At 36.8% G+C, this 11,694-nt stretch overlaps 1 protein-coding gene and 1 non-coding gene across 5 annotated transcripts in view; both read right to left on the bottom strand.

Moving 5' to 3' along the window:
• Positions 1-11,694, bottom strand: part of LOC134844597 (talin-1-like) — a 185,319-nt gene continuing 173,625 nt past the window's right edge. For 2 of the 4 annotated variants that reach the window (XM_063861357.1, XM_063861363.1), the window contains 11 exons: positions 11,018-11,550; positions 10,635-10,757; positions 7,440-7,556; positions 6,893-7,075; positions 5,851-6,348; positions 2,527-2,562; positions 2,352-2,375; positions 2,229-2,264; positions 1,674-1,742; positions 1,222-1,404; positions 1-768 (listed from right to left, as the gene is read on the bottom strand). In XM_063861357.1, the coding sequence (XP_063717427.1) occupies positions 523-768; positions 1,222-1,404; positions 1,674-1,742; positions 2,229-2,264; positions 2,352-2,375; positions 2,527-2,562; positions 5,851-6,348; positions 6,893-7,075; positions 7,440-7,556; positions 10,635-10,757; positions 11,018-11,550 (2,048 nt within the window). In that variant the 3' untranslated portion in view covers positions 1-522. Of the gene's footprint in view, positions 769-1,221; positions 1,405-1,673; positions 1,743-2,228; positions 2,265-2,351; positions 2,376-2,526; positions 2,563-5,850; positions 6,349-6,892; positions 7,076-7,439; positions 7,557-9,608; positions 10,054-10,634; positions 10,758-11,017; positions 11,551-11,694 lie in introns of those variants that run through there. The other 2 variants (XM_063861372.1, XM_063861380.1) reach the window with 2 other exon arrangements.
• Trnat-cgu (transfer RNA threonine (anticodon CGU)) lies at positions 6,465-6,537 on the bottom strand. Its single transcript has one exon. It is a non-coding gene; the product is annotated as a tRNA-Thr (tRNA).

Raw genomic sequence — 11,694 nt, 5'->3', positions numbered from 1 at the left:
TTTGAAAACGGAACAACAGAAATTTAAATTACTTTTTTGATTAAAAAACGCTTCAAATAAGATTGCATACAATGAAATATGAGAATCAAGGTATCCGAAATAAGACTATGTTCATGTTTTTTCTATAGATCACAAATTAATGAATTACAGGATAATTGCTACTTACAAGTTTAAAGTGAAGGGCGAGAAAATTAAGATCTACTTTATTTATTATTAGTTCAAAATTCCAGTTAGTTTGTGCGATAGAAGTGATACTTATTCTCGTGAGCTTCGACAAAAAGCAAATTACAGTAGGGAGGCAAGCAAACAAACATTAACTAAATTTAAAGCATCCACATTATTAAAAAGATAACCAAAATCAGTCGGCAATTTGTAGCGCAGAAAATACAAAATAGAAAACAAATGAGTCCCAACAACATGATCAAACCCAATGCTCAACATCATCGCTTATGCTATTTTCCCAGTTCTTTACTGTCCCAGCCTCTATTCTTCAGGAAGGATGCAGTACTAATTAATTTGTCATTAGGATGCAGAGGCAGTAGCAGCATCTCTATCGTACCTCGCTCTTTGGTACTTCTCAAAAGCTTCTCTCGCCGCTTCCAATTCGCGCCTTCGCTTGTCCAGCGCTTCTCGCAGTTTGATCTCAGCAGCCATTGCCTGCACCTTGCCAGCCGGAAGTTCTAGATCTTGAACTGGCTTTTGTTCAATAAACTCACTGGCGTCCTTGACCAGGGCAGCAGACGCTTTCTTCACATTGTCACTCGCACGCTGAAAAATTATGAAAGTTGCCCTGAACGCAAAAACAACAATACAGGTGAACATTTAAGCTCAAAAGATATGCTTCATAATTCATCAATGACCAGTCGATAAGCTTGAAGGAAAATCATTTGCTCATATCCTTAAATTAACACAGCAGTTTATAAACACTCCACTTAATAAATAACATAGCCACATATACCGTAATTTCCGGATCATCCTAGAAACATAGCATAGAGTTAAAACTTTAGGTTGCTGGCTGCGGCATCACACAGATGTTCAAGTCGGCTTTACTCATTGAGTGTATTATGCCCAGGCGCCCAGAAAATGAACATTTTGTATCTATCCAGCAAATCGGATGAATGAAAATGTATCATGATAACTCGGCAGATGTCATTCCAAGAGGTTTAATGAACACGGAGAACAAAACTAGAAATGATTGTTTGATCTTTAAAGCCTACTAACATTTAGGTTTGTTTCAACAGTGTCGCCCAGCTGTGTCTTAGACTTGCATGCATACACAAGTGCAGTAGTTTTGGCCACCACTTGTTTACTCGCACTGATCAGAGTCTCCTCTTGTCCGTGGCCTTGCATGACGTCATTGGCTCCTCTTACCAGATGGTGAGTCGCGATCTCCACCTCCTTCGCCTGCAAAACTAGACATTTAGATACTTACAGTTGACACCAAAAATTCATTCATAATAATGCTGACCAAAATCTGGGAAACAGCACTAGAAACCAAAAAATTACACTGGCAGATATTTTTTTGCACCTCTGCTATGAAAAAACTACCATCAATGCGAGCTATCTCATAGTGTTGACTTTTTTTATTACAGATATTAATTTTGATCGAAACTGGCAACGTTATTTTTTTCCAACTGAGAGCATGGATGTAATGTTATTTTGATTCTTCTCACCGCTGACACGAGTCCCTCAGACCATTGTGCATCTTTGTGGTACTTCTCCGTCTTCCTCGTGTTGTTCAGCTGAAACCAAATATCGTTCATTTCCTAGGAACGAACCATATTTTGAACGCGAAGTCAGGTTCAAACGCAACACATGTCAACTAAACATTCTCACAGCTCCATTTCATAGCAGGTGCAGCGAACATATATTGACAGGAGATAAAGAAGAGAAAGAGAAGCACCTATGGAACAGAGTACATCATGCTCAATTGATAGAAAACCTATTGTGCAATAAAACTGCAATTGAGCAATTCGCAGGGGCAGTAAGAACATTTTTTGTAGGTGCGATGAATAAGTTAAACTATAGCCCGATGAACCTCATCCCCATGATTATGTGCAAATGTTTCGTGGGAATAGACAACAAATAGGCAGTGAACCAAAGAATTTACATGACGGGAAAATCAAATTAATTTTGTCGACGTCAAACAGAATCGAGCTGAATGAACAGTCACGAAAACAGAAAGCGGAAACCGCCGAGGTGCTATAATAATGAACGGAAAACCTTACCGTGGTGGAAGCTCCTGATGATCTTTTTATAGCGAACTGCACAATACATTTTCAATTGATTATATTTTTGAATTCTATCTTTTCATTCAAGATGAGGGAAAGTTGACGACCATAATAACTTACGATTGAGTCACAGAAGCAGGAATCCTGAAACATAAGATTTGATTTTTTACTGGAGCATAGAAACCGGGAACAAAAAAAAAACGTATGGTAAATTATAGCATATTTCTTCGAAACAATAAAAACATCTAGAGGGGCTACTTTAGCTATTAAAAATTATGACAAAATTCCTACTCACTTTGTGTCCAGAGCATTCGGGTGCGTGTCCGTGTCCCTTAAAACAATTTTAAGCATGAGTCTTTTAGTTTAGTTGTTTCGGCATATAAAGAACAAACCCACGGTTGAAAAAGACTAATGACAACAGAGAAACATGAAACAAACAAGGATAGCCGGTTACTGTGCAAGTTGCACAGAATTTTTCGACCATAGTCTTTAAAAACCTATTAAAAAAAAACGTTTTTTTTTTTCAAATTAGTGTAGTTTTTTTTCTGCGAGGTGTAATAAAAAGTTCTGAAGATAAACTAAAATTTAATCATATTCGACAGTCACAGTAATATATACACACAGAACAGCAGATTTTGAAGAAAAGATACTTAAAAAAATTCATACGAAAATCAATAAAAATTCAAATTTTTCTTTCATTGTTTTTTTTGCAGAAATATATCTTGAATTTTTGAAGTTTTTGATTTCCAAAATAGCATTAAAAAACTCCAAAAACTAATTTACTCCCGTAAAATTAAGCATAAATAATCAAAAAGTTCAAACCGGTATATCTCGAAACTGGGAAAAATTTTTCGAAAATTTTTTTATGTCGTTCGAATCACTACTAAATGGGCTTTAATATGATATATCACTCAACCCATTCCTAAGATTTTTTTTGGTACCTTATTTTGCATGGAGAACAAAAAAAAACTTGAACGAATACAATGTTCCTACCCAATTTCAAGTGCAAGTAGCAAAATGTTCCGCCCACAATGATTGAAGATAAAAACTCAACAGAGGCGAAGTGGAGCCTCGGAACACTTGCGTTACAACAAAAACTTTGCCATGTAAGCTAGCGGATAGAAACCGGAACGCCACTAAGTCGATAAACTCTTTTGAAAAAAAATGTCGGAAAAAAACTAGATCTAGAAAAAATTTCAAACGTTTGTCTCTAAGGATGAACGATTTGAGGGAAACATGTCGAGATACACATTCAAAAACGTCAACTTTCCAATTGGCATATCAAGCGAAAACGAAATTGTTGGCAGAAATAAATTGTCTATAAAAATACATCTACAAAAAATTTCATACGTTTGTCTCTAATTATGTCCAATTTGATGAAAAAGTGTCAAGATACACAATCAGTAATGCCAAATTTGCTATCAGCGCGTTAGGCGAAAACAATCTTTGAAAATTAATACGTTTGTCTCTACAGTTGAACTATTTGAGGAACACATGTCAAGATACACAATCAACAATGTCAAATTTGCAATCTGACCATTACATGAAAACAAAAATTGTTAGCGTAATAAAACCAATATCACATAATATGAAACAAATTAAGCGCAGAAAAAGAAACAAAGAAAACACACCAAAATGCAGCCAACAAAAAGTTGCAGAAGAATCAATGAACGCTATGACTTTCTCATTAAAAATCTCAACTTTCGAAACCTAAAGAAAAAAATTGATGCCCTTAAAGACATTTGAATTTTTATAATAATTTATGATTGAATTTTTTTCCACTTCAATTAAATTCCACTTTCAAAACTAGAAATCGATCACGTTTTTTGTGACCTTTACAAATTTATTGTTCGATAGTGAAGTTTGCCTTTCTTTTAAGAAGGGGAAAAAACTGAACTTAAGAAGAAATCATAAGTCAAACCGCAAAAAAAGTAAACTTGAGCCTGAACAATTTTTACGACTTTGCCTGAAAAACGAAAAAGAAAATCACCAGCACCTATATAAGAGTCTGAACTATGTTCATCGGCTCTTAATCAGAGTTGGCAATTACAAATCGCAAAACTAATTTCAATTAAAGCAAACATTGCTCAAATCAGAAGGAGAGTCCATTCCCTGGAAAATGAGCTGACAAAAATAGGCTAGAAAACAATTGTCGTACAACTCTTTTTTCCAGAAAAACATAGCCAATAGAGAGTTAGAAAAGATTCAATGAACGCCAGGATCAATCTGGAAAAATCTCGCAAACAAGAGGTTAATTACGTTTTTCGTGTATTTACACCTTTACTGTTCAATAATGGAGTTTGCCTTCTTTTAACAAAAAAAATGAACTGTTAAGCGTGTTCATTAAGCTTGTTGTGTTAAAACTGAATGAGTAAAACTTTGAATCTACATAATTTTTTGACGCACGCCAAATATGGGTCTAAGTAATTGCTGTGACGCAAGTCAATAAAGACTCACTAGCAGTCAATTTGAAAAAAAAAAATTACAAACTAAAACGCCTTAATTTATAGAGCGGACGCACTTTAACAGGTATACGAAAAATTTCATTAAAAACATCCGATCCTGCAGTATATGGGGCAATAATAACTTGAAAAAATTAAATGAAATAAACAAAAATATATATTTTTTAATTTTGAGATTTTTTTGTGGAAATCATCCCCCAACACACCATATTAGGTACAAAGTGATATATTTTGCTCCTATTGACAAATCAATTATGGCAAATAAGCTTCCTTCAACCAATTTGGAACGATTTCTATGATGGATTAAAAAATCGAAATTTGTCTGAAGAAAAAAACCACACCGAGCACAAATATTCTGTTACTTTCGTACATTGTTCCGGTACGAAAGTCGGAACAATAATAGTCTGTGTAAAAATCCTTAACATTGGCTGTACTTAACAGCTGGTTATTGATCAAAATGAACACGTTTTATCGCAACAATATTTCCGTCGCAACAATATTTGCTATTTAGGTTGGAGAAAAAAAGTTCATACTATAACACAAGCATTGCTTGCGTAAAGATGCAAGAAAATAAAAAATTGATTAAATAAGCCTCGAAACATTTTAAAAAAACTGTGAGCTCTACGGGATTCAAACCATAGACCTTCATACTAAGCGTTCGTTGTCAAGACCACTCAATCACATGCTCTAGACCAAACACTAGCGACCAATAAACAGGATAGATAAAACACAATGCTATGCATGCAGCAAACCGTGCTACCAAAAATAAGCTGGTTTTAGAAAAAAAATTAGATTCGTAACATAACACTACGCTCTGAGACGGTATAATAGCCTAAATAACGAGGGAAATTGCAGGAGAGTTTGGGATCGGAATCCATATTTATTGCACTTTAAAATGATACCGAACTAAAATTGGATACCGAACTAAAATTGGGCGCAAAAAACACTAACTAATCCATAGCTCAGTAAAACTGAATTGTCTCTTGCTCCGTTCTCCGCGAAATGGTCTGCATAAGTACATAACCTCAGAGCACTTTCGATTTTAAAAACTATGAATGACGAAACCTTTTCGTTAAAAAAAGTAAAACTCACTTCGAGATCAAAATTTAGCGCGGGACATATATTATCTGTTTTGGATAAGAAGGAAGTCAGCTTACCTTATACGTGGCATCGATCGCCGCCTGTGCCTCCGTGGCCGCTCGAATCAAAGTCAGCACCGCTCTTGCAATGTCGGTCGAGGAACCCCAAACAGCGTCGGAGAACTCAATCTGTTTCTCCATCTCCTTATTCTCTACTGCCTTCGCCCCTGTGGTCGTCATCTGCGCCACAAGAGGCTTGCTCGGCCTCAGCTTCGTAAACTTATCAACCTCTCTCGACAACTGAGCAGCTGTGCTGTCTAACGATTCTGCCGCTTTCACATTATGCTCCTCTTTTTCAAGAGAATTTCCAATGTTCTGCAATCTCGTTACCTCCTTGCTCAAGTTTCGCGTGATTTCTGTCATTGACTTGAAGCTTGCCTTGTCTCCTGCGAAACCGTTCTCAACCTCAACCTTGAGGAACTCGAGGAGTTGCATGAATGACTTGGTGCAGCCCTTCGCCGAATTGAACAGGTCCTTCTGCTGAGATGACTCTGATGGAAGACTGAACGCCAAACTCTAAAAACAAAAAAGAAATTGGTTGAATATGAGGACAACATTTGACACGATTTGGCTCTTTTTAAATTGATTTAGGGGCAATAAAAACTAATAGGCTTCTTAATCGATAGATTTCAAGGCTCTGATCGGATTCGAACCAACGATCTCCTGTTTACGAGACAGGCGCATTAACCACTCTGCTACAGAGCCGTACCTACAACGTTTGAATATAAAAAACATTACAAAACACATTCATACCAATAAGCCTTAGTTTGGCTTCAGGATACAAACCAAGCTAACTATGTCGAATCAAAGGTTAAACCAATTTTTATCTCAATTTGTCAAGTAATTGTTGGAGCCAGTTTGAAACACAATATGGTACAACATTGAAGCAAAACTCTCAGATTTAAGCGCAGTTCGAACTTCAGCTGATAAATCAAATTCCTGAGTTTTGAATAGAAAGCTCATGAGTTTTCTATATTAAAACCCACAAAATCCTAGATAACTTTCATTTTAGGGTATTTGAAAGTGCCATTCTTCTCGTGCAAAATAGTTTGACACCTACCCTGGACACTTTGAGCATTTCGATGAGTGTCTCCCTGCCTCTGGTGGCATAGTCCAGTAGCTGGTTGAGATTTCTGGTTCTAACTGAAGATACAATTCCAGAGGCCAGGATGTGGATTGTGTCTGTGGAATCGCTCAAGGCAGACGGATGGGACTTGATCAAGTTTTTGTTCACGGCTAGTTTCTAAACAACACAATGTCATCAAGATATCGCACGAACAAAATGAAACAAAGTAGCAACATCGGTAACACAACATGAGATGCATAGTGAACGAAAAGTTTGCAAAATTCTGCGAAACATGTATATTGTGAAATGTAGCTTTGGTCAAATTTCATTTAATGTTGCACAGTGTTTAACTTAAGTGGAAATTTGCAGACCCATTAACAAGAAAGTTCCGCGCATGTCATTCTGGTTAAATCTCGATTTCTATACAGCGTCGATGGGGTTCAAAAATGGTGCTTTTCGAGAAAATGAGACTCCCATAATTGAGAATTTCTATCACTGGATGCAAACGAGTGATATATATGTAGTGAGCTAGCTAACTAACCATGAGTTCCTCCTCTAGCACGGCTATGCATGACTGGAGTGATTCGGAGACTAAGTCATGTTTGTCCTCAATGTCACACACCATGTTCTGCAACTGGATACACGCAGTCGCCCATTTCTAAACACACTCTAGCCTCATTAGAAATTTTCCCGTTAGTTAATTTCTCTGTAGTTGTGAAACTCATACCGGGCCAAAAAATATTTTATCCTAAAATACAATTCACTAACCCGTAAATCTTAGAAAATACGGATAAGATACGCGAAAATTCATGAAAAATTAAGAACTATAGATTACCTTAAAACCTTAACAAAGATCAGCGATAATTTTTTGTTTTAACTGCCCATAGTTTTTTAAATGAATGCTCAAAAATGGTTTTCCAGTTTATATCTTCAGAAATCTTGTATCGCGATCTCGAATAGTCTTTTGAATATGTAGATCTTTACAAAAAGAATTAGCTGAGTTTAGCACCACTTGCGATAACAATACAAACAAAGCATGACAAACTAGCCAATAGAAAGCCGACGAAAGTTGAAAAAAAATTTCGAAAAACGTCGACGAAAGCTATATCTACCAAAATTTTGCTCGCTTCCAAAATCTCTATCTTGAAAAAATTTAATTAACAGAAAAACATGCCAATTAGAGCCATTAAAATTAGCATCAAAACAAAAAAAACTCGGTAATACAAGTGACAGTTCTTGAGCAGACACTGAGCTCATTGGGCCGTAAAAAAAACTTGTGTAAATCTATCTCAAAAAAAGATACCCTTCAAAAAACTCAAACGGCAATACAAGTCAGTTCTTGAGCAGACGCTGAGCTCATTGGGCCGTAAAAAACTTGTTAAAGTCTATCTCAAAAAAAAGAAACCCTTCAAAAAACTCACACTCATAAGAAACTTGATACAATCATCAAACGAGGCAATCGAAGGCCGCTAAGCCGATATGATATAAATCGAAAACTTCCAGGGCTTAAAAAAGAAAAAAGGAAATCAGATTGAATCAGATTTAGTAAATAAATAACCAGCAACAAATTTAAAATGCAGACATGCTCAAAATATGCATACTCGCAGACAAAAGTATAGATTTGTGGACATGATTCAATGATTCTTGTTTACATGAAAAAAAGTATATAATCCGAATCGATTACGTAATAAATACATGCATGTGAAACGAAGTAAAAACATTCTTTTTTATTTGAAAATTGAATATTTATCAAAAAACGCACAAAAAAATGGCACAAAATCTTGTAATGCACCCCACCATTGGGACTTCAGAAATGGTAACAGAACGATGCGAGACAGCTGAACCTTCAAAAACGCCAGGGATACGAAAAATAGGCCGACAAAACTAAATGGCAGACGATAGTCCGCAAAATCAGAAATCTCTGAAAAAACCAGTTCCCAGCCGGATTCGAACTCAAAGCCTTTGCCGTCTCAAGCATTAGTGTTTCCTCTACTCCAGACCGCTGAATGGTTGAAATTGAATTATTGGAAACTATAAAAAAAAGATAGTTGAAACCCGCGAAACATTCAAATGAAAAATTTAATGCCCGGCTGCAATACCCTTACTTATTGTAAGGGTAAAACCGAGGCGAATCTGAGCTTCGCAAACACTAGCGACAGCACGACAAATCGCAGCACTATAAAAAGAAAATAAAATAAGCCTGGAATTAGTCAAAATTCGGCTACCTGTCGGATTGAATCCAGCGACCTAGAGATTACGAGTCCCATGCACTAACCACTCAGCCACGGACGCTTAATAATTCACAATCACTAGCCACAACTAAATCATAAAACAAATGCTATGAAATTTCTAATGCTACAGATCGTGATTATAGCAAGTGCCACCAAATGAGCTCTTTTAGTTGAGAGCTAGGCTGGAAAAAAAGAAGCTTCGTACTAATACACTACGCTCGCAAGTAAAATTAATGAGGATAGGTAAATTTAATTCGAACGCCACTGGCAAATTAAAAGTTTTTCCAGTCAGGGAGACAACTTTTTGCAAAAAATTTTATAGACCAACTTTTGGGCTGTGAAATCCCTCGAACGACATCATTTAGCGACCAGTTCTATAGGTAGTTAATTCTTCAGCTCTGAGAACATTTCTTTGCAATGAAAAATCACGTACTGATCAAAAATAAGTTCGATAAAAATTAAATTTCTTGATTAATATATATATAAAACCAATTTCTTATTTAATTTAATAAATTGAATGCAAACTGCCAATTTACTTGTATAAAAGTTTACCTAGATTAACATGATATCGTACGCTGAATTATTAAACTTGCTGCGAAATTAAGTAGTCGCATCTTGAATATCTGGACAAATTCGCATCTTGAAAAATTGTTCAGTTTCTTCCAATATTCGAATGGTTTAAACAGCAAAAAAAAAATCAGTATTACTTTTTTTTGCCATAATAAGTAGTCCACAACTTCTAAAAATAGAAAGTAGAATATAAGTTAAATTTGAATCTGGATTTAAATCTGGCATTTCTAGTCCCATTTTCTTTCGCTTGTGGTGCTCTTTCGCTGTGCTTGTGGTCCGAAATCGTATCAGAGACGACGCGGCAGTCTAAGATCTCAGCGACGCAGTGTGTTTTCGCTCAAATCCCGTTTGCTGCTGAAACAGCACATTACCTATAGTCTCTTGCGCTCTCGAATCAACAGTTTTTTGTTCAATTGCCATACCAGTTAGAAGGTCATTAGTGGATTTTGTTAGTGAGAAATGAATTGAAAACACACTGCGATCTGCTGATCTTCGACTGCACACGAACGAATACAACAGAAAGGACACAGGCAAGGTCATATCCAACAAAATTCCAAAATTCAGGGTATTCGTCGAATCTTCCCAAATACTGTGTATCCAAATCGCCCTTCTTTTATATTGACGATGACTGCGATAGTGTGCTGTTGTTGAAAACTGAGGTCGTGATGGCCATGATGATAAATGATTTGCGTGTGACAGTCAAATTTTACACAGATGGAGTGGTAATAGAATGTGTTAGTATGGTTAATTTGTAAGAATGGAGCTAGTCGTTTTAGTGAAAACTTAACATATTCTTATTTTCAAATTCCATTCAACAAAATCTTCTTTCATTTCCTATTTCTAGCTCTTTTTCTCAGTTCCATATATAGAAATTTCATTTCAATTTTGTTCAATTAGAATGAAGAAAAGGACGCAAACTTTAGAGCTTGACTAACCTCAGAGGGTATCTTGACGTGTTTTGTGAGAGGCTGGGTTCCATCTACACAGTGGTTTCGGGTGGCCTCAATAACTCCACTAAGAGAGTTCGCAACTTCTCGCACAGCTCCCAGAAGAACATCCTAAATAAACAATTTACATTCACCAGCACAGTATCATGGTCCAAGCATATAATATAAACCAAGCTTTTATCTCGCTATATTGAGGGACGTGCATGCCCAACTTTTTCCAGTATTTTCACAATAGCAAGTCAAGCGCTCTCATTTTTCAACGTCAAAAACTATGTTGAACGCTTGAACTAGTTACTTTTCAGCGTCCTTTTAATTTAAATTTTAACTCAGCGGCAGGCATTATCTTTCAGGTAATTATTATTTCCGAGTACCTTCGTGGGTCCTTGGTCTTCGCCCAGACTCTTCACTCCATCCGTCACACAACCCTTCAACGCATCTAAGCTTCTAGCAGTAGCAGGCGCAGTCACAGCCAGCATGTCTTGTCTGTCAGTCGCGCTCTGCAACATCGCATAGGTGTCTTTTTTCAGTGCCTCGATTGCCTTCTTAATCATGGGCGTATGCTCTCCAATGCCTCCATGTGCTTCATCAACGTCTGAACTCACAGCCGGGGTATGGACTCCTCCGATTGTGAACAAAATTGCAAACGACGGATCCCCAATAATAGCTGTAATGGTTCTAATGGCCTCGTCACAACTCTTAACCCCTGTCCAGAGCTGTTCGATTAAAATTATTATGTTCTTAATGGTTTCTCGGATGACGTTTGAGTTGCTGTGGAACTCCTGCTTTGCGTGTCGGTCATAAGGGGATTTAAGGATCACCTCGGAAAGCACGACTCGCTCTTTGCAATGAACTCCGAGCATGCGTATCTCATTCTGGAGAGCTTTCACCACGTCATCTTGGTCACCTATGATTATCGTTGAATAGATAATGTTTAATTTGATGTTGGGGAACATGAAAAACTGAACACTGGGGCAAAGCCGAGCTTCGCACTACTTGCGAAACAACCGAAAAAAAACATCAAGCCAGGCCGAAAGAACAAAGACGAAAA

Source organism: Symsagittifera roscoffensis, chromosome 1, assembly GCF_963678635.1.
Source record: "Symsagittifera roscoffensis chromosome 1, txSymRosc1.1, whole genome shotgun sequence".
NCBI lineage: Eukaryota > Metazoa > Xenacoelomorpha > Acoela > Convolutidae > Symsagittifera > Symsagittifera roscoffensis.
Note: the sequence above shows the minus strand (reverse complement) of the source record. Positions and strands in the feature narration are given on the sequence as shown.